A 26,388-nucleotide genomic window follows, 5' to 3' on the forward strand; every position below is an offset into this window, starting at 1 on the left:
TGACATGTTCCCTCAGTGGGTTGGCCTGTCAGGTAGCTCATCTGTGTCTCTGAGCGTTTCGAGGAGGCCCTTGTTTTGTGCAAAAGCAGAGAAACGAGTGCTCCATGTTGGGTAGTCCTCTGCCAACACACTAAACGTCATCCACTTCAAACTATTGTTTGATGGATCCAATATGACGTTTTGAACTTCGACTTTTATATCACAAAATCTAATTTAGCATTTAATTATGAGGGAAATCTCCAACTTTTATCTTAAAACTCTCTTCAATCTAGAAGAGCAAAAACTGCCAACACTGACACTACAATCTCAACCAAAACTCTATTAGCGTATCAACGGTCTGGTGGCTGGGCCCATAACCTGTTAGCAGGATCACGAACACTGTAGCGCAACAACCCCGATGAGGCGGGACGAGTTTTGGCAAGTTAGAGGTTGAAACTGTTTAAGCTCAAAAGATGTTAGAGAGAATAAGATAAATTAATTTTAGGAGATTCAAATTAGAAGAAGAAAAAGTGGAGATTTTAACAAAAATCAGTCGTATACATAGTCTGAAAAATAAATATAACATTTACAGTGTACATTTCTTAAAAGGTTAATGTATCAAAATCATGCGACTTTTGGGGCGTATGAGTGGGCGTCATTTCATTATTACATACAAAAATTTAGTTCATTTGAGATTGTTCACAAAGTTGCATTTCCCATTCAATATTAGTAGATAAATATCAATATTTGACAAACATACAGATCTAAACTGATTCACATTCATTTTCTAAAATCTTAGCTGCAGTTGTTGTTATAAATGTTGTAAGTTTGTTTTCTTTCTGAGTTTATTAAAAATAAGTTAAGTTTCGAAGCTCTAAGATATTTTCTAAGTTCTTCTCTGTGAACAGCATCAGAAATATCTAACTTTTTATACAAACTATGAAGAACAATTTTTGTGTTTTGTTTCAGTTTAAACAAAATTTTTTTGATAGTTATTACTGATCCCAAGACAATATTAGGCAGCTTTTTATCTTGAAAATTTTAATACTCGATGTGAAAAGAAGTAATGCCCAGAAATTTTTAACACTAAGAGCCTTATTACACCTAGAAATAGATGTTTTGTTGAATGAAAATTAATTCAAAACGAAATAGTGCGCAAATCTTTCACGAAAAATTCATCAAGTAGGCATTCATTTCGGATTATTTTGGTAGATATCTATTTTTTATCGTGATCCCTGTAAAGTGTTTTTTGCTTTTGGCCATGTTTTTTGTTAGTGTTTACCGATAAAAGACTATAAAAGTTCGTCTTTTTTCATCAATAACTAAAAAGAGTATTTTGTTGAAGGACTGTAGATCATCTCTTTTTTATTCCCTTAACAAAATAACTTAGCATCGTACCGAAAACAATTAGATCATTCGGTACTATTTTTGGATAGATATCAGTTTCCAGGTTTCTACTTAGAGCTACAAGCTAATAATTTAAACTGAGTTTTGAATTTTGACATGTGGGATCTAAGATTTTAAATACTTGTTGGGTGCAAATTGAATTTTGGATAATCTGGTAAATAATTTTCGGAACCACCACATCTAAAGATTGAATTGCTACGTTTGCTCACAAACCAATGCTTTGATCTGTCGAAATTCTTTTGTTAAAGATAAATTTAAAGATGAAGTGAGGTGTCGCAAGCCAGCAATTAAAAAAGTCTAGCGTCTAACTGATTCGGAATCGGAAGAATTGTCAGCCAGAATTGCAACACAAATATGATTAAGTCTGTGACAACATGAAGCAATTTTGTTTACAACCAGGTAGATGCTTTATATCAGTTTATTATTTATAAATAAACACAGATCACTTCAGGCGCTGCTTATGATCAAACAGATTTTCTCATTATCGTATTATTTGCATCCATATTTAACCTATCTGACCCGAGGTATAACTAGTTATAACTTATACCGACAATCATAACTGGGTGATCTAGAACAGGTTAGTCAACTTTTGAGCTATTTGTTTCGTTCTCATAATTCTGTCGATTTCTATCGTTGTATCGCCTAATATTAAAGGGATTAGACTTGGTTAAAACTGCACGGGAAAAGTACTCAATTTAGAAGATTAATATTTAGATAAAGTCAAGCAAAAGTCACCAGCAAATCCAAGATCAATATTTGTACATTATAGTTTCCACTCCAGTTTAATTGCTTGCGTAGGTGGTTTTATGCCTGCTAGATTGGCAAGCTTTCGTCGTTAAATTTTATCAAAACCTTAACTCGAACCGGACGTATTTGCGGGTCGTCATAGCTTCATTAACCAAAGCTTCAAATGGCTATTAAGTTTCAACAGTATCAAATTTATTCCGGTTATCGATATTTATATTTTCTTTGATTCTGGAAGTTTTGAGACATAACGGCTAGGGGAAACCCGGTTCAATGAGAACTAGTTAAATTCAAATATTTGATAGTGTTTCAAATAGTATAATTTAGTTTTCTACACCTAAATTTGTTGGAGAAACTATGTTAGTGACTTGCCAATTTACATAAAAGGGGTGTAAAAAGTGTACTCCCGTAAAGATACATTATTAAAAGCTTATTGGGAACACTCTACTCTAGTTCAAAAATGCAATTACAACTTTTTCAATTCTTGTCACAATTATTCATTTTCCAACATCGACCCGCAAACTGGTTAGTGTAATCTAAAACATATTTTTCAAAAAAGTTGAATATCATGAGTAATGTTATAGTGATAAATAAATTTGTTAAAACTTTGACGCGGAACAAATTTTTTCATCCGCACTGAACTGTGAATTGTTCCCATCACACGGTGTTATATCGTAACACTATTTTGACAATTGCTTTGATGCGGTCATGTTTCAATCAACCGAAACACTCAAACTCAAAGTTCTACTTGAAGTTTGAAAGAACCTGCAATTAACAAAAGCGATTATGAATTAAAATTTAATACATAACTTGTTTAGTAAAAAAAATCAGGGGCAAAGTTTACGCATTCAGCATTGAACATCAATAAATCTAAAAGTTGTATGGATTAACGTTGAAAAATCAACAAACGAATTAAAAAAATGAGACCACTTATAAGAGAATTGCAATTGAGTTTAACTGATTACAGGTTACATGTCAAAAAATTGAAGTACCTCTCAAATTTTATAAACTAGAATTGCGTTTTCATTTACACCATACCCTTGTACCAATAAGTTGTCTTGACTTAAAGTCAGTTAGGTCAGCACGTAAAATGGTAATTGAATTCACACACAAAAAATTTTGTCTGCCAATAAATTTTAATAAAGTGAATTGATTAACAAACGATTTTACTGTCAGAGTCAGAAAATTATATTGCAATGAAATCAACTATTGAAGCTGTTTAAGATATGAATGATCTATGATCTACGATAAGGATTAACTTACAAACACATATTGGTACGGAAACTCAAACATATATTGGTACAGAATCCATTTCTCATGTCGCTCATGTAGCCGGTCAATATTTTTTTTTACCGTGGAGAGTCTTGAGTGCTACCATTATAGAGCGGGTCAAGCGTACCATATATTTATTCGAAGGCATTGGAATTGCATCCTTTTCGAGGAGCCATTGAAGTTTAATCTTTGGGAACAATGGCTGATTTTCGCTAATTGTGGTCAATTTTCCCATACTCTTTGTTCACACTTTCCTTTTTTGCTGAATTCCATTAATATGAGCTCGTTGACGTTATTTCCGCCAATTTATCAAAATAAGACACAGGGTCACATAATTTTAGTCTGACTAACTATGCAAAATTATGGCTGATTTTTGGATAATTTTGCTTTTTGATAAAAACTAGCACCATTTCAGTAATTATTTCTTTAAAAAACATTTATTCTCACAGGCACCAACCTCATAATTATTCGAAAAATTTTGTAGACTGCAGCAATTTAACGTACTTTTGTTCAATTTAAGCGTCATTTTTGGTCTATTTTGAATGTTTTGTGTACAATTATAATCCTAAATGAAAAAAATGACGTGTTTTCAATAACGGTGGAATGGTGGTGACCCCACTATTGATCTCAATGTAATTTTCTACAATACGAAGAAACATAATTCTTTTGGAGCTCTTTTTTAATAGATCTGGTCACACTTTTTTGATGTCAGTAAGAAAGCGCACTTGAGTTGTTTTTCAGTCAAACTAAATTAGTAAAGGATGATCAAGCAGTCGGATGAAGAGTTTCAAACCGTGAACTTTGTTGTAACTTGTTTAGAAGAAAAACCAGAAAATGTTGTTTAAGGAACCTCTCGGCTTTTGAGAAAATTTAATTTTGGTGAGGCAATTTGACGTCTGTTTTTACTGATTCAATATCTCCACAAATGCCATAAAAAGCAATAAGTGCGTTCTAATGTAATTGCATGTTTCGAAACAATCTATGGGTAACCGATAAATTATATGACTTTAATGCTAATTGTCATCAAAATAAATTAAAATTTTTAAACTATTTTTCTCATTTTTGTCCCACTTTTAGTTTTTTTACATGTTTTAAACTACAGGCAAGTCTCATCTGTTTGCTGGAAAAGCTTTGGTTAATCTATTTTAATTTTTTAGTTGATATCTAAAGTTATATTATGACTTTGAAATTATTTGCAATAAAAGTTATGTAACTTGTTATTATTCTTTGTTTTTGAATGAATTCCAACTGAGCTTCGTTACTAATAGTTACAAATCAATCTGTTTCAATGTGAAAAGTATGCAATTCCATTCGCATTCGCGCTTTTTTAGTAACTTCAATGCCAATATTTTTTAAAAACGTTTTGAGTTCTGACAAATGTCCTTTTTTGTCGTTTTTGTTGCTTTGTTTCGCAATGTTTTTTCGCAAAATTGTTGTATGAGTTGTATAGAAAAATAAGGTAAAAAAGGGAATGAGAGTCGTGAGAACATTATATGCGAACGCAATTACGGATCATAAGTAACATATAAACTTTGAATAAGCATGTAAACAATGCAAACGATAAGATTGACAAACCTTATCTTGAACCTCTACTTGCTCAGTGTATACTTGGCTATACGAAAACTCAAGGCTCAAAAAAGAACAATAGATTGGGTTACAAGAGATGCTCAAGTTTAGGTTTTCAAGACTAGCTAGTGTACTTGTTAGCACACTAGGCTTTTAAGTAAGAGATGCTGGTTTGGGTTCAGTACTGGTCCATTTTCACTGCAGTTGCGCCCGCTTAGACACCGTAAGACGTCGAGTTAGCAGGATGAAAAAAGGTACAAAGAAGAGGATACCAATATAGAATAGGTCTTCAACAATATTTTGGCAAGACTGTAAGGAAGTATTGAACTTTTGTAAAAGCTAGTAAAATTCCAAATAAACCAAACAGTTATTAGGGGCCTAGTACTTCTATCGGTTCTGATGGCTCTTTTCTACCTAAAAATTTAGTTGTTTTTCCGAGAGATGCATATTTTTTTATGTTAGCATGATTTTCGTATGACTGATACGAAATCATGCGTATAATATGACCTCGTTCAATTACAGAAAAAAAATTAAATGTATTTGAACAATAATCATATTAGATTTAGTGACTTGGGGCATAAAAATATTAGAAGCAAATGTAAAAAAAAATTGTTATCCTTGAATGACCGTAAGATTTCATATACATCATACATGACAATACTTCAAAACTACAAATTATATATGACTTAGTTGACTGAAAATTAAACTTTGATTGACTATTTTGATTGCAATTAGTTTGCGACTTCCCAGGTTGAGATGCCAGATGGAAGCGACTTCTGATCAGACCCAAATCCAACGCACATGGTGTGTTTGATGTGTCTCCAGAACAAAATTACAGGGTCTGGGATTTCGTTCGAACGCACAATAGTGTGATCAGAGGTCACTTCGATCTGGAGCTGGTATGATCAGAGGTCACTTCCGGGTGGATATGGTCTGATCAGAGGTCATTTCCGTCTTGGTTGGTCTGATCAGAGGCGGATTCAAGCGCACATTGGTGTGGTCAAAGAAGATTTCGAGCGCAAATGGGTCTGATCAGAGATGATTTTCAGAGCGCTTTATTTCTTTCGCTTTTTGTATTTTTTTAACAGAAAGATGTTGGCTCTGCAAAGAGGCATTAAAAAAGCAGCATTCTTATCACAGACACATCTAGATTTTGATGGCTCTGATCAGAAACAGAGGGATCCAGCTGATAGCAAAAGCCGGTCCCCTTAAGAGGAAATTTTGATTAATATTAGACTACGGTGTCTCTTATGAAAAGTTGCCTAAGTTCATTGATTCAGAAAAATGCACTAAATGTATACTACATAATTTTTATTCCCAACAGTTGGGTTTTACTTTCATTAGCAATACTTTTAGAATTGGCTTTTCCTTAGATGAAATTATTACTGCAAACATCAATTTTTATGAAATGAATATATTATAGCCAAATTGAAGATCCGTTCATAGTGACAACCATACTTTGATCAGACTATTTTGAGCGCAATTGAGTCTAATCAAAGGCGATTTCGAGCGCACAATAGTCTGATCAGGAGTGACTCTCGAGCGCGTAATAGTCTGATCAGAAGTAATTTTGGGCGCACAATCGTCTGGACACTGGTCTGGGTTTGGGACAATGGTCTAATTTCGGTCTGATCAGAGGTAATTTCCGTCTGGCAAGTTCTGATCAGAGACAGCTTCGAGCGCATTCCGAGCACACACGGTGTTTCGAACGCACTTCAGTCTGATCAGTGTCCGGGGTGGTCTGATCAGAGATTACTTCCGGATGGCACTTCAACCTTGGTTTCTACCATGCTACAGTAAAATTCAATTTCATTTTTGATTAAAAAAACCAGTGAAAACTTTGAAAAGAAAGGAAACGTTTCCATCTGAATCAAGTATTCAACAGAAACTATCCAAAAGCTACCTAACATATACGCTTCTTTGAAAGAGTAATTACCTCTGAAATATTTCCGATTAACTCCAATCGCTAAAATCACGTCTTCTTTGCTCTGAATTTTTAACTTACGAGTGGAAAAACTGCATTCATTTTTCTTTCTTTTTCCTTGTTTTAATGGTCAACCAGGTTGGCGGTCATTTTCATTTCACCTGAACGCCTTTCAGCCTTTCTTTTCACCCGTGAAGCGTTTTGATTAACTTTACCAAGTCGGTTAAAAATTATTGATAGTAGGAGTGGTTATAACTGTCTGCAAGGCGAACAGGTACATGATCAAATTTCACCCTTTTAAGGGTACAAATTCCATGTATTTAACAGCCCAATAAACTTAAACCGGGTCGCTTAAGCTTCAATCCTGCTATATATAAAGTACATACTTAATTATGTCTTTATTCCACCCACGGCAAAAATACAACCTTGAATTGAGAATTGGCATGAAATAATACTCTTCGGATAACTTATTATAACTGTTCCTTGTTATAACTTATTCGAGGAAATTGTTTCCAACTCACAAATGTGGATAACACTTCAATCAAACTTGTCCAGTCGGAAATTGGGCTTGGGAACTTTTCCTGCTTTAACTCCCAGAGTTGTTTAAAACCCTTTTTTGTTTACACAATGTGGCAAACTAATTGCTATCCATAGTCCATCAAAATTTCATTCTTGCTCGCACATTTACGTCAAACATTTCGTTCAAATTTGGGTTAGATAACCACGAAGCCGAATAAGCGCCATGTCGAAAACGAAAAATCGCTGTTATTAAAACAAACCCTGAAACATTTCCACTACTCTTATCTTGTGAGTAAGTTTACATGCAACTTATTCGAATTAACTCAGCAATAAACGTGATTGTTTAATTCTAAGAACTGTAGCAAAAATAAATTTCTGGTTTTTCGGCTGGGTGTGTAGTCGATTAATTAAAGCTTTCTTTGAATTTTTAAATCAAACATGGCTGTTCAAACAACTCTCATCACATTAAGCTTACTTTGCATTATCTCCGTTCTCTGATTGGTCAGTTGCTCTTTTAGAATAACAAACTTTGAACTATTTCCATATTGCGTTGGGTAACACGTTGGATGTTATTTGTTAAATGTATAATAGATTCAGCGGTCGTTAGGATGATACTGGGACCCTATTTCTGAACCCATGGGAAAATATGGAACATTATATAAAAAATTATAAACAAATACTTTATAATTGTTACACATGGTTTTCGGAAATCAAATAAGAATTTACTGTAACTTTAATTATCAACGTGTACTCCATTAAAACAGCACCCGCCTGTCGGACAATTTGACCTATTTTTTGCCCAAATTTATTTCGAACAATCGGTTCGAGTTGTTCAGAAACACACAAATCCATGAAAGTTTTTATTGAACGGTTAGCTGAAGAAAAAAGATCTAAACAAACAATAATTTCTCTGGTAGTTGGAAATTTGTAATAAATTACTGTCTCGCCTTTTGTGTAAAGGGGAAAGCTAGAGCCCACAACATTATTCACTTCAGAGTTAAGCATTGTTGAGTTTCTTAGAAGTCTACTTGACTTCAAACCATAAACCATTATAAGCAACTAAATTAATCGGGTTCACACGAGAGCAAACATTTCACAAACTAACAATTTAGTACTTTAATTCAACGTTTCTAGAATTTGCGTAGACATTTCAAACAAATTTTCCGCATTAAGTAATTTGCGTAAAATTTGTTTGTAACCATGTTTAACTCCAAAACCGGGTTTTAAAATCAAGTTTTGGTGTTATTTTATGGGAGCTGGTTTTGTTGAAATAAGGTTTGCTGTGATTTGTTTGCTTAGGAATTATTTTCTCCGCTTTTTAATGGCTCGGTGGCTATTAAATGTAACTTCTACAATAGCTAAATTTTCTTGTAAATATAAAACGGTATTATTTAAGTCTGAAACGTAATTCCATTATGCATAATGTAATGCTTCGCTGAATGCTTAACATTAATTTTACAACTAAAATCGACATGAAAAAAATCTAGCGCAAACATTTGGTGCTATTGTCTCTTGAAATTTCCAACAATAATAATGATGATAAAAACCAATTTTAAAGCGTTTTATGCATCAATAAATCGAACTAGCAATGCTAATAAGCGCTTATTTATTTTATTGCTACAAATTTTCCTTTTGTGTTTTAGCTTCCGATATACATTTGTGTAGACGTTTTCGATTGGCAAATTCAATTTCATGGCGTCTTATTATGATTGCAAAAAACAAGTGGATGGATTTTTATCGCCCCTCCCTCCCCCTTTACGACTCTAAATGGGCTATTTTATCAAAACCCGGGAAATCAAACCCCTCAATAAACTGGTTTTAATTCATTTTGTACTTAGTTTGTCTTCGATTCGCCATTTATTGAAGCCCTGTTGACTAAATTAACTTCCTTCAAATTAAAATTCCTTAGTTCAAAGACTAGTTCCTTTGCGGTTTAAATCCGGTATTACAAATTTACGTTTTAGTTTAAAAATTATTTCATGGTGTAATTTGGTTCATGAAAATTTTGCAATTTATTTTCATAAAATGTTCGTAATTATCAATTTATTACAAATTTTTGTAATAACTAGCTTAGTTAGTACCTCAACGTGCAATCTAGTTAACGACCAACCTATAACTCAATATTCAAATTCGAAAACAGGCAATCAACAGTTCTTTCACCTGGACAGTGGCGATCATTATCGGCCAAATGAAATTCCGGGCTTGGATCAAATTGTTTACTGGAAAGAATTTATTTATCTCACTGCCAAAGATAACATCTTCAAAATTTACAGAAATTCTTCAAATTATTACAAATTTATCTACTCCATATCGTTACCACAGTCTGGGAACTGTTCTGTTTCCCGATCTCAGCCGGAAGTTTGCCAGCGTAGAGTACAGTTTCTGTTACCCTACGAAAAGAATTCTTTACTGGGTTGCTATTCTTACAACTTGCAGCCGCATTTTTTCAAGCTTGATGGCACAGATTTTACGTCCTTGGAGCCCTCAGATGTTCTTGTGAATGCACTGCGCATTTTCTGCTCGGTGGACCCGAAGGTTGACAGTTTAACTTTTGGTGGTGGTCCGCAAAGTGACACATTTTTTCTTGCAAAAGGTCAGTTAGTTGATTCAATATCTCATTAATTACCCAGCTTGTGTACTTCTTTGCCTTATAATTCCGGCCAACTAATGATTTTTACTTGTTCTAAGATAAAGTTTTACAAAGTTGGTCTAATCCTTTGGACTTTTTAGGTTTGGTTTTTATGCAGACTTTTTGATTTATTTTAAAATTGTTTTTCCGAACAAAGTTTGTCGCAATTATTTAGGTCTCATTGAGCTTTTAATATTTTTTTGCTTTATTCTTTTTTGTATGACCTGTTTGACTTTTAATTGCTGCCAAACGAAGTTTATGGCCAATTTAGTAGCCTTTTCATTCTTTTGCAATGCAATTTTTTGTCCGGCAATTTTTCGCCAGAGTGTTTTTCATCAGACCGCTTTTCAATGTCTTTTTCACGCTTGACTTCTTTATTTTTGCGTACCTTGACCCTAGTGCCATAGTATATCAGTATTGAAACATTATATTCCATTCTCGATTGCTCTCGTTCAGAGTTTATGGCAGCTTAACCTAAATGGCTCCAATTTACTACTAAATTTGTAACGGAAGATACGCTGAAACTGATTTCATTTTAATTGCTCAGGAACAAAGTTTGAAGCAATTTATGTAGTAGTGTGTATCTTTTTGTTTGACAGTTTTGAGTGACTTTTACGACGACTGTCTTTTTTGTTTGGCTTTTCAGTTTTTGAGAAGTCGTGTTCAATTGGCGCGCAATTTACTACAAAAGGTCGGATGAATTGTGCTCAGAAATTGGTTTCATTTTTCAAATGTTAATAGTGGTCGACAATAACCTCTAATGACGTACTTAGAACAACATTCATTTAAGCTAATTGACTCAGAGGCATTTTTTAATTCTTTTAATACATCCCTAAGGCTGTTGGGAGAAGTATTTTGCCAGAGTTAATTATTTATGAATAGTGTTTATAAAGTGAATTATCGATTTTTTCGGATCTGAATTAACGATTTTTTCGCTTTTTGATAGCTGCTCAAAATTTGTACCAATTAGTGTTTTAGTTGACGATTGAGCAAATTTTATAAAAGTACTATTAGTTTGTTTTCTCTGGCGATTTTGGTCGGAATGAACCCTTTTTTTACAAAGCTTGAGTAAGTTTCAGTTCTGGACAGATGTTATGTTTTCCCTAAAACTTCTCAGTTTGCCCAAACCCGGAAAACTTGGTACGGCCGTAGTACGGCACCGTATAAGTCTTGAATGAAAACCGTACTAAGATCTTGTAGAGTTGACTACAGTCTGTAGTGCGGCCGTAATAAGTTTTCTAAGTTACCGTAATAAGGCCCTATCAAGATCAATAAGGTGCCGTACCAAGTTTATTTAGGCATCGTTGGTAATATATATTAGCCAGGCAGCTGTCGCAAAACTCTCTAGTCAAGTTAACAACCGACTACTTGGGAGTTTTCCAGTTTACTTTTTGTGGTTTTCTTTTCATTCCGGGCTAGGGATCAGCAGTGGCGGAGTTACTTAAATAACTATAGGAGTACTGATATACTACGGTAAAAAAAACCGAACCCACACAGTTCTCCGAAGCAAGCAGAAAAAACGGTTCTAAAAACTCCTGAGTCTTAGCAAGGACATGTACTAGAATGTCTCGACTCTAATTACACAAAAATCTCAATTTTTGTACATAAAAAGTCGTAGGAACAGTTGTTCTTGGAATAACCTAAAAAAGCATTGGGAAACTCTTTAATACAATCAATTTCTATAAGAAATTTTATTTGAAACTTTCATTAAATAACCTTACCACGCATTTTGGCAATCAATTTTTACTTTCCTGCTGATTTGAATTTCAATATGAACTACCGACTTAATAAGTTGCTGACCAATAAAGTTGGAACACATTAAACCACATTTTAGAAACATATTTTTTGACTATGCTATATATTTTTGACTAAAGTAAAAAAACTCTGATCTGAAAGTGCGTACGATAATTATTTGTGACTTTCTTGTCAATCAGTTCTGCTACAGAAAGTCAACACGATGTCCATTGATATTAAAAATATGCAATCTTAAGCGATCACTGTATAATGATGGATTTTTGGATTGACGCAATAGATTTTCGATACCAATAACAATAAAATTGACAGTTAAAAAGTCTCAAAAGTCTTGACTCTTAACAAAGACATAGTTTTTTTGACTTTCTATTAGGTTATTGAGCTTTTCTTGGGAGAAGATACTGCAAATTAAAAAAATTGGAAAACTTGATAGGTTATTATGCGAAGGCGTACTAAAAATTGTAATTTTTTCTGAGTTTTGAATCTCTTGGCCAGCGATGAAAAGCATTCAAAAGCAGTTTAAATTCGCTAATGTTTTGATTTAACATCATTTTTAGCACCTTAAAATTGAGAAACCAGGCATTAGAGTTATTTTGTGCGGTGCCGTGCAAAACTTGATACGGCCGTATATCATGCGGTACTAAGTTTCGTAATTTTTCTACGGCTGCGTATAAGTCCCTGTAAGTTTTCGAAGTTTTGTCTAAGGTGGGCAACCTGGGTTATCTGTTTTCGATAGAATTTCCTGTCAGTTCTGTAAGCGAATAATTATGATCGCGTTGTGTTTTGATTTGCAGGTTATAAGATTTTCGTTACGTTCAAGAAACGTTTTGCCTGAGAAATTTTTTTTCTACCTCGATCATGTGATTATTGCAATTAATGTCTATCTTAAATACATGTATTGCAACAAAATAACATCTCATCAATAATCGTGCTAAAATAACAAACACACCTCAAAATTTCGATCTTTAACTAGGTTTGCTGTTCTTATTATTTAATGGCTGCTACAATAGCTTTTCTTTTAGAATATTTTGCTCTCATCATTTTTCTGTCTAGGATACTTAAAAGAAAGGTTCTCTTAAACTTGGTTAGTTTTGAGAATTTTTCTGACCACGTTTTTTGTTTGTCATCGTGCTCATTGTTCCTTTCAAACTTCAATTTAAAAATAGACAGATGTGCAAGTTTGCTCCCGGCATTTTGTCAACATTGATTTTATCTTTAGATAAATATTTGATAATGCAAGCAAGTAGATTTTGAAGTTTTTCCTGTTACACTCAGAATTTTGCAGCTGTTTGCAGTTGCATTAATTCTGCGTCTGTTTTTTGACAATTCTAAATCCCTAGTTTCACTCGAAATTGCTTTCGTCATATATCATTTGATTTCTGAATATCATTGAAGATTTCTTTATTTCCTTAGGAAATGTTCAAAAGACGTTAACATAACTTTCTTAATTTTTCACCCCAGTAACACGTTAGTGCCAAGCTCATAAGGCGCATAGCCTGGTTCAAAATGCTATCGTAAATATTAAGATTGAACTCTTAGAAACTGCTCGCATTCTCAGAAAAGGGCTTTTGAGGGTTGATTATAGTTGATTTTATCTTCTCAACCGTTCTCAATTTTGTTATTTTGCTCCTGGTTATTTTGTCTGTTCCTCAAAGGCGAGCAGAGACGAGAAAGAATCTAGCAAAGACTTTTAGGGAATGCGTTTTAGATTCGGGAATAAATCAAAGCCGAATTTGTTTCTACCAAATTTCTATATCAGTTAAGCATGTGAAATTATGTCTAATCTGAAGTGAACTGATGGCCGACAATTTTCGACAACATAATTTTGAAGATCAGTTTTGGTTTCTGCATTGCTGCAGAGAATCAATTTAGGACATGTACTTTCAAAAGTTTATGAGTGAAGAAGAATTAGAGGTATATTGCAGAATTTTACTTGCATTCTTAAGGCTTTTAAAATGTTAAACAGTTTAGATTTGCGATCAATCTCAAAAATGTTTTGTTATTTCCTTCCGTTTTAAGACGTTCTGAAGCGTTTGTCATTGAACTCTTGTTTACTCTAAAAGCTACATTCAAAGTTTGAAGTAAAAATATTTTTTGTCTAAAAATGTCTTTAATTCTTTGGCAGTGCAAATTTAAGCAAAGCTTTAAAAAAATGAACAGACGTAACCGCACACTGCTATAGTACAAACAGATTTCGAATCCACTTTGTAAATGTCTTCATTTTCTTTTTGACCATACATTGGTCCATTTGGTTACACCAGCGGTGCATGGTTTGACAGCGCACTGTGATGCTGCGGTAGAATCCAACTTTCAATTTTTAACATTCAGTTCAAGTAAATTCTAAAAGTTCCACACTGAAAAAACTAGCTGGTGCAGCGATTGATTTAGCGGCGTCATGTGTTATGAAATTCAGCTTCAGAGCAGTCTAGGATTATAAAAAACTGTGAACAATAAATTGATGAACAGTCTAAAATGTTTTACGCTCTGTCAAGTTTATGTCGTAATTTAGACGATCAGTGACATTTTCTGATATATGCATTTATTTCAGGAACGAGGGCTGGATTTGAGCTGGAGATGATGAGAATCGAACCTCCTTCCGCATTGGATAAAATCAGAAACGCTGACGAGTCAGAAACGACGCAATCAGACATGTTCTCTCTCGACCCTGGAGTCAAAACACATTTGAAAACCCAAAATTTATTAGACATTACTCGAATTGGGAAAGGCTACCCGGTTACCCAGTTCAATTTTGGGCAAATGACTTTTGTTACGTTCAGAGAGCGGGCGGTCGAGTTCAAGGGGGTTGAAGATTTCAAAAACACGTTGTTCAGCAGAATTGCAAAAGTTTGTGACGTTGACCAAGGAGGGCGAAAGTTGTCATCATTCGACCCCGTTAGTTACTGGACGAGTTTTGCCAAAACCCGGCTTATTTGTTCGGTTCCAGGAACTCCAGAATTCCATTTTAACGAAATTCAGGACACTGCATTCTTCGAATCCGGTAACGGGTTTATGTTCGGGATATTCGACACACCGTACACCGAAATGAGAACATCTGCAATTTGCATGTACGGCATTGAAAGTAAGTTGTGCAATTTTTTAGCAATTCTTTTCCGGCTTGTAATTTGTTGACATTTTTTGCAATGCTGTGTGTTTTTTCATCACCGCCATGTTGTTTTTTATCCGTAATTCTAGTCTAGAATCGCGTTGTGATCAACATTGTATCAGCCAAGGGATCTTTTCCGCTAGCGCCCCCTCCCAGTCCTATATAGCTGAAATTTAGGCACCCCCCAAAAATTATTGTTTTGCTCCCATCTGAAAATGTTATTTATTTTCATACTATCGTTCCTGCTATAATACATCAACAACCATTTTTGTAACAATTTTCAAGAAATTAATAGTGGTAGAGCCCTTTACAGAGCTCGTAATTACTAAAAATGCAATAAGAACAACTATTTGGTTGATGCTTACATTATATGAAGTGATTTATTACTTTACACTTATTATTTTCAAACTTCCCCTCTAGTAGTATTTTCTAATTGCCTATTCACGCGTATGCATACGCAATAGCTCAAATGAATAAATAATGTTTAAACATATACAAATGGGGGCCTAATTTACTGTTGGCGCTAGCGGAAAAGATCCCAGGCACGCTATAAAAATTGTTTTCGTATTATCTTCCGAACGGATCATAATTTTTTTTACCTTTAAAGCGTTCTCGGCAATTTTTAAGGTTTTCTTGTCTACTCGTCTAGTTTGCAAACAAAACCTATCACTATTCAGGCTGGAACGTTTAAATATATATTTATTTTTCGAATTGTGGCGTTTTCTTGCTTTAAGTGACTTGAAAACTACAGACAATTTTGGTAGTTTTGCATACCCGTTTTCATTATTTATTGTTGCTCTTTATTTTCCGTTTATCGTTGTTCATTATTTTTGGCACTAAATGCTCGTACTTTAACATTTTTGAATTTTTCTCGCCAAAACTTATGGGGTTACATTAAACCTAGAAGGATGGTAATTAATTTGAAGAAGTAGGCAAAGAAGTTCTATGATAAACCTTTTTCGTTTTTTTTTGTTTTTGCGGTTGAGATAATAAGAGAATTTGTCCATGTTTCTGAAAGAGTATAATATGTTATTAGCTCAGTTGCATCGCCTGCTTTTTTGAGTTTTTTAAGAAATCTTTTTTAAAAGTTTTATTTAAATTTTTTGTAGGCGTGCAATAGCTGAAAAATTGAGTCAGTTTTTTTTCATGCATAAATAAAAAACCGTTCTGCATGTTACACAACTGTTCAACTTTATAAAACTGTAAAAAAATTTCTCAGCATTCATTTTTTTTTCATTTATCTGCAAGGTTAGCCTTTTGTGCATGCTTTTAGATCTTTCCGTGATCTAAGCCATCACTGAAGTTAAAGTGTGTCAAAGTACGATAATTAGTTTGAAAAATTTCATACAATAGGGTCATTGTTTTCAGACATTATTTTTCAGACATTTTTAGTTAAATTTGCTGTCCGACGAGTGATTTTAAAGCCTAGATAGCTTCATTTTTATGAAAGTTCTTATTTAATTATTTAATTGTGAGGACCTGCAGTATATGAAAAATGGAGCAAGTTATCACATTTTTTTCACTGATTTTTTTTAAATCATCAATTGCTTTTCTTCTCCTTTTTTTTTATTTCGAAACGAATTTCGGGCGTTCAAACTGTTCATCTGTTGATCTGTTGAGGGAGAACAATATTATGGGCGAGGTTGCACATGCTTCTATCGCATTCTGTCAGTTCTTAGTGTCTGCTAATGTCCTAGTTGGAATCTAATTCTCATTTAAGACTAAGTTTGTATTAAAGTGATTTCAAAACTGCCAGGGTTTTTCGTCCGATCAATCCTCTTCTTTTTTTAAAATTGCTCTTGAAAAAGTGTAGAGTAATTATGCTATACGCATGTGTCTTTTTATGCTAATTTTTTGTGTGGCTTTTTTGCGTGTTTGTTCTGGAACATTCTTTTGCTGTCTAGAGTCTTTTTCACGATTGACTTCTTTATTTTTCCGTGATCTGAATTGCTTCCAAAATTTAGCCTAATATAAAGTCGATTGTAATTGTGATAGAATAGACGGTAGCTCTGAGTTGTAAAGTTTCAAACTCTCGACTGAGAGATCGCTACTTTTTTGTACCCATAGTTATCTAGGCTTCACACTCCCCCTCAATTGAATTACCCATTGGCCCGCCTGTTGTTCGAGAGCAGTCTGTCCGACGTTAGTGGGTTTATGTTTTAATACCTCAATCGAATTGGTTGGTAAAGTTTTTTATATCAAATCTCGATTCGCAATGATCAAAATGTTGGTCTCGCGCCCTTTTCCCGCGACACAAGAAGTGGGACAAAAATGTCATCTGAATGCAATTTTTGTAATGATTTTTTGAATAATTAGCGGCAGAAATTAGTTGTCTACAATATTCGCCTATATCAAAAGAGCAGAGAAACTGGTTTGCATTTAGTTTATTGTTTTTTATTCATTTAAATCGGAAAGTTTCCTCGTCTCTTTTTTGAAGTTTCTCACAGAAAACTTTGTATTTAAACAATTGCAGTAAAGAATTCAAGGATTTATACGAAAATTTGGGCGTTTTGATTTCTTTCATATGAGGAAAAGCTTTCACAAGAATGAAGATTTTTTAAGGTCACCAAGAACATTTTAAGTCGTCCGTCCTCTGTCCATTCATATTTTTGTTAAACTAACTTTTCTACTCTAGCTCTTCTCATTATTACATTGCTGTTATATCAATTATATAGCGCAGCTATTTCCCGGCAATCTGCCGTCTCCACCTTATAGTTTATAATACTTGGAGTTCTCCAGTTAAGTCTTCAGTTAATAACTGTATGTTCAAATTATGCCCCAAGTGAAATAGGGTCTTTAAGTTGGATAAACCTTGGCGACTATACAGCGCCCCGTGATTCAAATAATGCGACCTAAATTCCATAACGGTTGAAAAGTTTTAACTGGGAATTTTGTGACAGGTGTTCTGGACTCATTTGGTGGCGACCATTACAATGCGGAGTTATTCAAAGCCCCGTTCCAGAAACATCCAGACATAATTAAGGACTACAGGCCCAACCAGTAAGTAGCAGGCCCAGCCAGAGCCGTATATTTAAATTAAATGTCCCTGTTCGTCAAGACGACCCAAAATTTAACCGAAATGTGACATATTTCCCTTAATATATCCTTGCTTTTCATACCTCAAAAATAGTTTATATAATTCGTAATGGGCTAAGAGTTAGAAGCTAGCAATACTAAATTGAGCACTGCACCCAATCAATGGGGAATTTTCATCGTGGAAGATTTGATCAGACGAACGTTCGCTTCATGAGTTATTTATCTAAGAAGATCTTATAAGATAATTATAAGCAATAAGCCTCCTTGTTTTGAAAAAGGTTAATCTCCTACAATCTTATAGGATAAACGAATATCTGGGAAAAACGTATAAATGGAATGACTCTAGCATAGGCAGTTTGGCCTCAAATTTGATTTATAGCCAAAACTTAATTCATATTTTAATAATCAACATTTTGGATCATCAAAATTAATGGTACAAATCACATCGTTACGGGAAAATGAAAGGTAATTAGAACAGATATAATAGAACAACCATGCTTTCGGTCAGTCAAAATTATGTAGTGCCTCATGCTCAGCTGAACTCTTTTTTATGCAACCGCTTTGACCGTATAACTAAGATCGTATAAGTTAAAAGTTAAACAAATATTTAGTAATTTTAATTGTTTTGATCAAGTTGTGTCGCTATCCGTAAGTATTTTTTGACCTAATCAATTTTCGGATAAGATGTCATCGACTAGAGTTTACCGAGTGCTCTCCTCAGTTTTGATCATTCAAATTGTTTCGGGACTTCGAAATAGTATTTTGATTTTCCATCCTTGTTAAGAAGAATAGTGGCACGCAATTCATCTAACGAAGACATGCGAAATCCTCTCGAACGGAGTTTGAAGTAATTATTGTAATCGTGTATCTTTTTACGCAAAATTTTTTGCTTGACCGTTTTTGCGCTTTTGTTCTGGAACATTCTTTGGAGTGACCTTTCACGCTTGACTACTTGAATTTTACGTTTTCTAAATAGCTCTTATCCAGAAATTAAGTCTGTTGCTAAAACAAAACATATTGTGAGACAGGAAAGTATAGGGCCGTGATAGTCAAATGGTTGTTGCTTATGTCTATGACTCAGGCAATTTTGGGTGTGAAGCCCTCCCTAGTCGGATTTTTTGCATCCATGAAAATTTATGAAAACTAGCGTCCCCTATGAATTAAATTGCCGCACCTGCCATGTAGAGCACTTTTTCCGATGTTTGTTGTATTATGTTTTAAAACTCTTTTGAAAATAAAAATAGACACTAATAAGCTCGTAGTTTTCACTTTTCATACGTAGATACTCGTTTTTTTATATATTAACTAATTGTTGCGATATTTTTGATGTGAGGGATACATTAAAAGTTGATTGTAATTGCATGTTAAATTCTATTAAAATGTTGAGGTGCTCCGGTGCTTAGTTCTACAAGAGGCAGAGCGTTGCATATACAAAACAATGAATTTTTGCATGAATTCGCGGTTTGTTTTGTAGGAATCACAATTGTCGTTCAGACAGAAATTAATTGATCAAACTTAATTATTTTTCTAAATAAAAGTTTCATTTTTTTTTGTTTTTACTTCTCAGTCTCTAAAGTTCAGCAAGATACAATAGATTGTCAATTTGTTGCCCGAAAGTTTTTTATGACAGCTCATAAAATTTATTTTTGCTCGATGGTCAAGTCATATGATTTTTTTTATTGAAGCACGTTGACATCGTGTTTCTATTGTGTTAAAGAATTTAGTCATTTGATAATAAGATGAATTGTCACAATATTCTTGGTGCACGATGAATTGATAGCCTAATGTGAAAATTCTGATTTCTTTTTAATCTGGTAGAAATAGTTTTTATTGATGTTTTAAAACAGTCGTGCAAAATTGTAACTGTGAAATTGAAAAATAAAAATGCTATTGATAGAAATCGCCGATCAAACTCAATCAAATTCAATCAAGATATACATTTATGAAAAGTTTTAGTGTCAACTTGTAATTTTTTACTCAAATTCTGATTTTACCGTTTTTTGCTGTTTTTGATTAGCAAGGTTATCAATCAATATAATGCTTGCGCTAGACAGTTTTCATTTATATTTTTGCAAGAATTTATTAAAAAATATTTTAAAAAATGATTTTTTTGAAAGATTTTAACCATATTCATTTTTCAAATGCATTTGGGTCACTTTGAGCTTAGGCGTAAGGGGCACGGGATATTAAGGGAAATCGATTATGCAAGCCCAATTTTGGTAGCCTATTGGCGAAAATCTTCGACTAACTTTTTTTTAAAATTAGCCCGAAACCAAATAAATTAAAAAAAATTAGAGATGGTACTTCAAAGTCCACGTGACGCTTTCAAGTGCTTGCAAGTGTCCCTAACAGTTGTGTTAAAACTCAATTGTCGTGTCAAAACCCTAAGAGTTGTGTCATAGTAAAAACTCACAAAAACATAGTCAACGGTTTTTTTTTTAATTTTTAGCACACTGTTGTGTGTGTGAATGAATGAATCGACGAATTAAAAAAACATTTATTTCAGAGTCAACATTAGGGTCAGGATTTACGTTCAGTACACAAAATTTCGATATAAAGCTATATTACCAGATACCTCGGCCAGGTACTTCAGCAACGTATAAAATTAAACCAAACCTAACTTTCAGAAGTGATGTTTGCTCTGTTTAGATGTACAAATCGTACGACAGACATCGACAGTGAGCTGGTTGCATTCTTGCAAGAGAACCCCTTGATGGAAGAGCCAGTCAGGCCAGTTTCAGGAGAGCCAGTATTCAGAGTAGCTGGTGCATCTTTTAGACTCACTTCTATTGTGGGAGAGAATGCGCAGTGGCTGAATACTGACGCATCTACACATTTCGTATTATATACAGGTAATTTATTAATAAAATTGAAATGCAAGAACGCAAATAGCGCTCAAATTCAAGATTATGTTGTACTAAAACTGAATAGCACATGACTATTTATCGATTTATCATTTGACGTGTGCATGGGTGGTGGGGGGGGGGGGGGGCTGTTATAGGGGTGAAGAGACATGAAAGATAAATATAAATCTAGGGCGTAAGAACAGAATAAAACCCAGTCATTTAATAACAAATGCTGGTACCCTCTGTCTCCTCATATTGACACTCCATTTCTGGTCTAAATGGCGCATGAAGGTCACTTGTATCTCAATTGGGTATGAAAAGTCTTTTGACGCAGATGAAGAACTATACGCCGATCAAAAAAGCTTTCAGTAATTCAGGGTTCGTCAATATATGATAATGATAATTTGCTCGACCGGTATCTCTGCAATCAAACATAAATGCTGTTCGACTAAAGGTTAAATCTTGTTCAGAGGCTCGTTTTCAGCCTTATGTTCATTATTTTTCATTTTTTTGATTTCATCAGATAATCTTTTTTGAATTATTTAATTTGATCTTAGGAACGAGTGATGGCAGAGTTCTGAAACTCCTTATCAACATGACCTCAATTTCACCCCAAACATCATCATCGTCAACAACCAAAACCAGAAGAACGACTTCTTCCTCAACTCAACAAACAATTCTCAACACCACTTGGGTCACCGAGTGGCAAGTCTTTTCCCAGTCTGCAGAGGTCAAAAAGGTTCAAATTGATCCGGGAAGCAGACAACTAATAGTGACGTCAGAGTCGGAAGTAATTGTTCTGCCTAAAAGTCGGTGTGAGTCAAGGAAGGCACCGCCTGCTAAAAATAAATGCAGGTAAACATATTCATAATCATAGTGTTTATCATTTTCGATGGTTTTGTGTACTTTTACATGAGGGAATTCATTGAGAGACTTTGAACTCGTTATGTTAAGTTAAAACTGTCTGACATCAGTCTTGTATCAAACTTTGTAAAAGTTTCTCTATGATTTTTTTTTTCAATTTTTGTTCTTTAGTTATTTGTCTCTGCTTTCTCGCTATGTTTTGAGTATAAATTAAATAGTTTCATTTTTTTCCGAATGCCTATAGACCTTCTAGTTTTTTGTCAATATAGTTCAAATTTTTTGGCAACAAAAATTCCCGAAGCTTTAATAAATTACTTTACAGTTAATAGATTTATCTCTAATAACTCTAAAAAGATTTATAGCTAATCAGAATTTCCTGGGGCATTTTTATCGCATAAAATTTGAACAGATTGTTGATTATCTTTGTTTCAGGGACTGTTTGATCACTCGAGACCCGCATTGCTTCTGGGACATTGTTACGACGTCTTGTGTCTATTACCCAGGGTAAGTTACTGAATCTCAAATGCCTGAAAAATGCTTCGAAAAGCCCGAAAAATAAATCAAATTTACTTGGGTTTGCCTCAAACGTAAAACAAATTTACGTGGAAAGAATAATTGTCCTCAAGCTGAAAATATAATGCTTATTAGAGTAAAAATTATGGCGGCAGGATTTCTGTCGTTGAAGGTCTGCTTCTGTTGATTGTTCTCTTTTACTTATCTTGTGCCTTCATATAGAAATGTGATTGAAGTTGCTCAACTGATGTGGGCTATATATTTGAAAAAGAAATAAATTTTACTTGGACCCCAAGCTAATTTATGCAGTTTTATATTTACTATAGCCGCGCAGTTGCAAGCTGAGCGTAGCCTTAACGCGGTACTTTTGGTTTTTGCTTCGCCGTCTGACCCCTTTTTTTATTACAATTCAAAGAATTTGAATTGTATTGGGGCGCTGTCTTTTTTTTAAGATCTGTTCACACATTTTCATGATTTTTGAAGTCAAATTGGAGTAGTGATTTTGGTCACGCCGAAACAGGAAATGGAGCGAAAAAGCGAGTGGTTTTGCGGCGTGAAATTTTTTCGCTCTAAATTTAAAGTAGAGTGAGAAAACGGTGTTTGAACAAAAGTTCGCTTTCTCGCTAGTGGTTTTTTGTTCACATGCGGCAATTTCACTTTGATTTTTACTGTTTTTTCAGTTTTTTGGATCGGATTTTCTAAATTGTTTTTCCAATCCATTCATAGTCCGTTTTAGGTGTAGTTTTTTTAGTCAATGAAAATTCTTTGAATTGTACGTCAGGACTTGTGCTGCTATGTTTTTGAATTGCTGTGAAACGAAGTTTGAAGCAATTATCGCAAACGCGTGTCTTTTTTCAGGCGAATTTTTGTTCTAGAACATTTTCTGACTTCTTGAGTGACTTTTTCACGTTTGAGTCTTTCATTTTCGAGTGATCTAAGTTGCTCTCCTTCGGAAATAAAATCTGTTGCTAATATAAAAGTGATTATGAGCAAAAGAGATTGAGCGAAAGAGATAGTGTAAGGGCTATGATGTTATACTGAAGTCTTATAGAAGTACGGCCGGTATCGTTTTTTGCACCTATAAAACATTTCTAAGCTACGCGCCCTATATGTTTAATTGCCCCGGCTGTCGTTCGAGAGCAATTCATCCAGCTATAGGTGGTTTATATTTCACATTTTTTTCACGCCAGAAATATGAAAAGATTTTGTTAATATTTTTTTCTAACTGTTTGACGTCATCTGTTACTCTCAATGGCATTGATTGCCTTGGGTGATGAAGTTTCGATCGAAAATGACCTGCTCACTAATTGTCTTTTAGCACTAAAATTGAGATCAATCAATGTTACCCTCGACTCATACAACGCCAATAATAGACTCCTTAATAACTTTATAGTCGAGGCCGTTAAAAACAACGCATCGTAGCAAAAAGAATTTAAATACGACGAATGGGCAAATCCATCGACTCAGATTCATAACTGTTTCTATCTATATTGTACGGGGGAGGCAGTCTAGGTTGCAGCTATATTGGGCAGTTTGGGTCTATATTTTTAATAGCCGCCCTCATCTTCTCAGCAGGCTATTATTGCGCTCGTATTTTTTACAATTCAAAGAATTTGAATTGTATTGGGGCGCTGTCTTTTTTTTTAAGATCTGTTCACACATTTTCATGATTTTTGAAGTCAAATTGGAGTAGTGATTTTGGTCACGCCGAAACAGTAAATGGAGCGAAAAAGCGAGTGGTTTTGCGGCGTGAATTTTTTTCGCTCTAATTTTAAAGTAGAGTGCGAAAATGGTGTTTGAACAAAAATTCGGATTCTCGGTAGTGGTTTTTTGTTCACATGCGGCAATTTCACTCTGATTTTTACTGTTTTTTCGATTTTTTGGATCGGATTTTTTTCTAACTGGTTTTCCCAATCCATTCACAGCTCATTCTAGGCCTAGTTTTTTTGTTTGAATTAAATTTTCATTTCTCGCTAGTGGTTTTTTTGTTCACATGCGGCACTTTGACATTGTTTTTTTTGTTTTTTTTTTCTTATTTTTTGATCTGATTTTTTTAAAATAGTTTTCTCAATTCACTCATAGTCCATTCTAGGTCTAGTTTTTCTGTTTAGTCAATGAAAATTCTTTGAATTGTACGTCAGGACTTGTCCTGCTATGTTTTTTTACTTCGTCAAACTTTTTTTCGCTTTACCATTTTGCCGCTTTTTCGACATTTTGCGTGAAATCTTTTTGACTTCTCTAGGCTAGTTTCTCTCTTCTCTCATTCTGCTAAAAGTGAATTTGAACATCAGTTGCTAAGCAAAGCAATTCAAAATGAACAGAGTCGGTATAAAAAATTGAAGTCAGAAATAGAAACGGGATAAACCCATAAAGCCCAATTTTAGATGCCCGCTATTTCAACGTCGTTCCTATAAGTCTTAGTTACCACCTCTAATGCTTATTGGTGTTGATAGTAACCCCTGTAGCCTCTCGCTAAGAAACAGAAGTATGTTCAACTACGAAATGCCATCAAAATAAATCGGACTTAAAAAATATTTTTGTACAAAAATTTTTTTTTTCAATATATTCTATTCGTTCAATCCCAATCATGCTTAGTGGAATCAACGGCGGCTATTTTCCGGCAATCTGCCGGGTATGTTTAATAGCCGCCCTCATCTTCTCAGCCGGCTATTATTGCGCTCGTTTTTTTTTTTTTTACTTCGTCAAACTTTTTTTCGCTTTACCATTTTGCCGCTTTTTCGACATTTTGCGTGAAATCTTTTTGACTTCTCTAGGCTAGTTTCTCTCTTCTCTCATTCTGCTAAAAGTGAATTTGAACATGAGTTGCTAAGCAAAGCAATTCAAAATGAACAGAGTTGGTATAAAAAATTGAAGTCAGAAATAGAAACGGGATAAACTCATAAAGCCCAATTTTAGATGCCCGCTATTTGAACATCGTTCCTATAGGTCTTAGTTACCATCTCTAATGCTTATTGGTATTGATAATAGCCCCTGTAGCCTCTCTCTAAGAAACAGAAGTATAATCAACTACGAAATGCCATCAAAATAAATCGGACTTAAAAAATATTTTTGTACAAAAATTTTTTTTTTCAATATATTCTATTCGTTCAATCCCAATCATGCTTAGTGGAATCAACGGCGGCTATTTTCCGGCAATCTGCCGGGTATGTTTAATAGCCGCCCTCATCTTCTCAGCCGGCTATTATTGCGCTCGTTTTTTTTTTTACTTCGTCAAACTTTTTTTCGCTTTACCATTTTGCCGCTTTTTCGACATTTTGCGTGAAATCTTTTTGACTTCTCTAGGCTAGTTTCTCTCTTCTCTCATTCTGCTAAAAGTGAATTTGAACATCAGTTGCTAAGCAAAGCAATTCAAAATGAACAGAGTCGGTATAAAAAATTGAAGTCAGAAATAGAAACGGGATAAACCCATAAAGCCCAATTTTAGATGCCCGCTATTTCAACGTCGTTCCTATAAGTCTTAGTTACCACCTCTAATGCTTATTGGTGTTGATAGTAACCCCTGTAGCCTCTCGCTAAGAAACAGAAGTATGTTCAACTACGAAATGCCATCAAAATAAATCGGACTTAAAAAATATTTTTGTACAAAAATTTTTTTTTCAATATATTCTATTCGTTCAATCCCAATCATGCTTAGTGGAATCAACGGCGGCTATTTTCCGGCAATCTGCCGGGTATGTTTAATAGCCGCCCTCATCTTCTCAGCCGGCTATTATTGCGCTCGTTTTTTTTTTTTTTACTTCGTCAAACTTTTTTTCGCTTTACCATTTTGCCGCTTTTTCGACATTTTGCGTGAAATCTTTTTGACTTCTCTAGGCTAGTTTCTCTCTTCTCTCATTCTGCTAAAAGTGAATTTGAACATGAGTTGCTAAGCAAAGCAATTCAAAATGAACAGAGTTGGTATAAAAAATTGAAGTCAGAAATAGAAACGGGATAAACTCATAAAGCCCAATTTTAGATGCCCGCTATTTGAACATCGTTCCTATAGGTCTTAGTTACCATCTCTAATGCTTATTGGTATTGATAATAGCCCCTGTAGCCTCTCTCTAAGAAACAGAAGTATAATCAACTACGAAATGCCATCAAAATAAATCGGACTTAAAAAATATTTTTGTACAAAAATTTTTTTTTTCAATATATTCTATTCGTTCAATCCCAATCATGCTTAGTGGAATCAACGGCGGCTATTTTCCGGCAATCTGCCGGGTATGTTTAA

The 26,388-nt window shown here is 34.3% G+C and overlaps 1 protein-coding gene across 10 annotated transcripts in view; it reads left to right on the forward strand.

Moving 5' to 3' along the window:
• Positions 1-26,388, forward strand: part of LOC142351046 (uncharacterized) — a 113,807-nt gene that overhangs the window by 38,138 nt on the left and 49,281 nt on the right. For 7 of the 10 annotated variants that reach the window (XM_075403108.1, XM_075403110.1, XM_075403113.1 and 4 more), the window contains exons 2-7: positions 9,055-10,004; positions 14,341-14,871; positions 17,796-17,895; positions 20,581-20,783; positions 21,335-21,632; positions 22,074-22,145. In XM_075403108.1, the coding sequence (XP_075259223.1) occupies positions 9,437-10,004; positions 14,341-14,871; positions 17,796-17,895; positions 20,581-20,783; positions 21,335-21,632; positions 22,074-22,145 (1,772 nt within the window). In that variant the 5' untranslated portion in view covers positions 9,055-9,436. Of the gene's footprint in view, positions 1-1,791; positions 1,964-2,506; positions 2,656-8,260; positions 8,282-9,054; positions 10,005-14,340; positions 14,872-17,795; positions 17,896-20,580; positions 20,784-21,334; positions 21,633-22,073; positions 22,146-26,388 lie in introns of those variants that run through there. The other 3 variants (XM_075403105.1, XM_075403109.1, XM_075403111.1) reach the window with 3 other exon arrangements.

The sequence above is a fragment of the Convolutriloba macropyga genome, chromosome 12, assembly GCF_964194025.1.
Source record: "Convolutriloba macropyga chromosome 12, txConMacr16.3, whole genome shotgun sequence".
Lineage (NCBI taxonomy): Eukaryota > Metazoa > Xenacoelomorpha > Acoela > Convolutidae > Convolutriloba > Convolutriloba macropyga.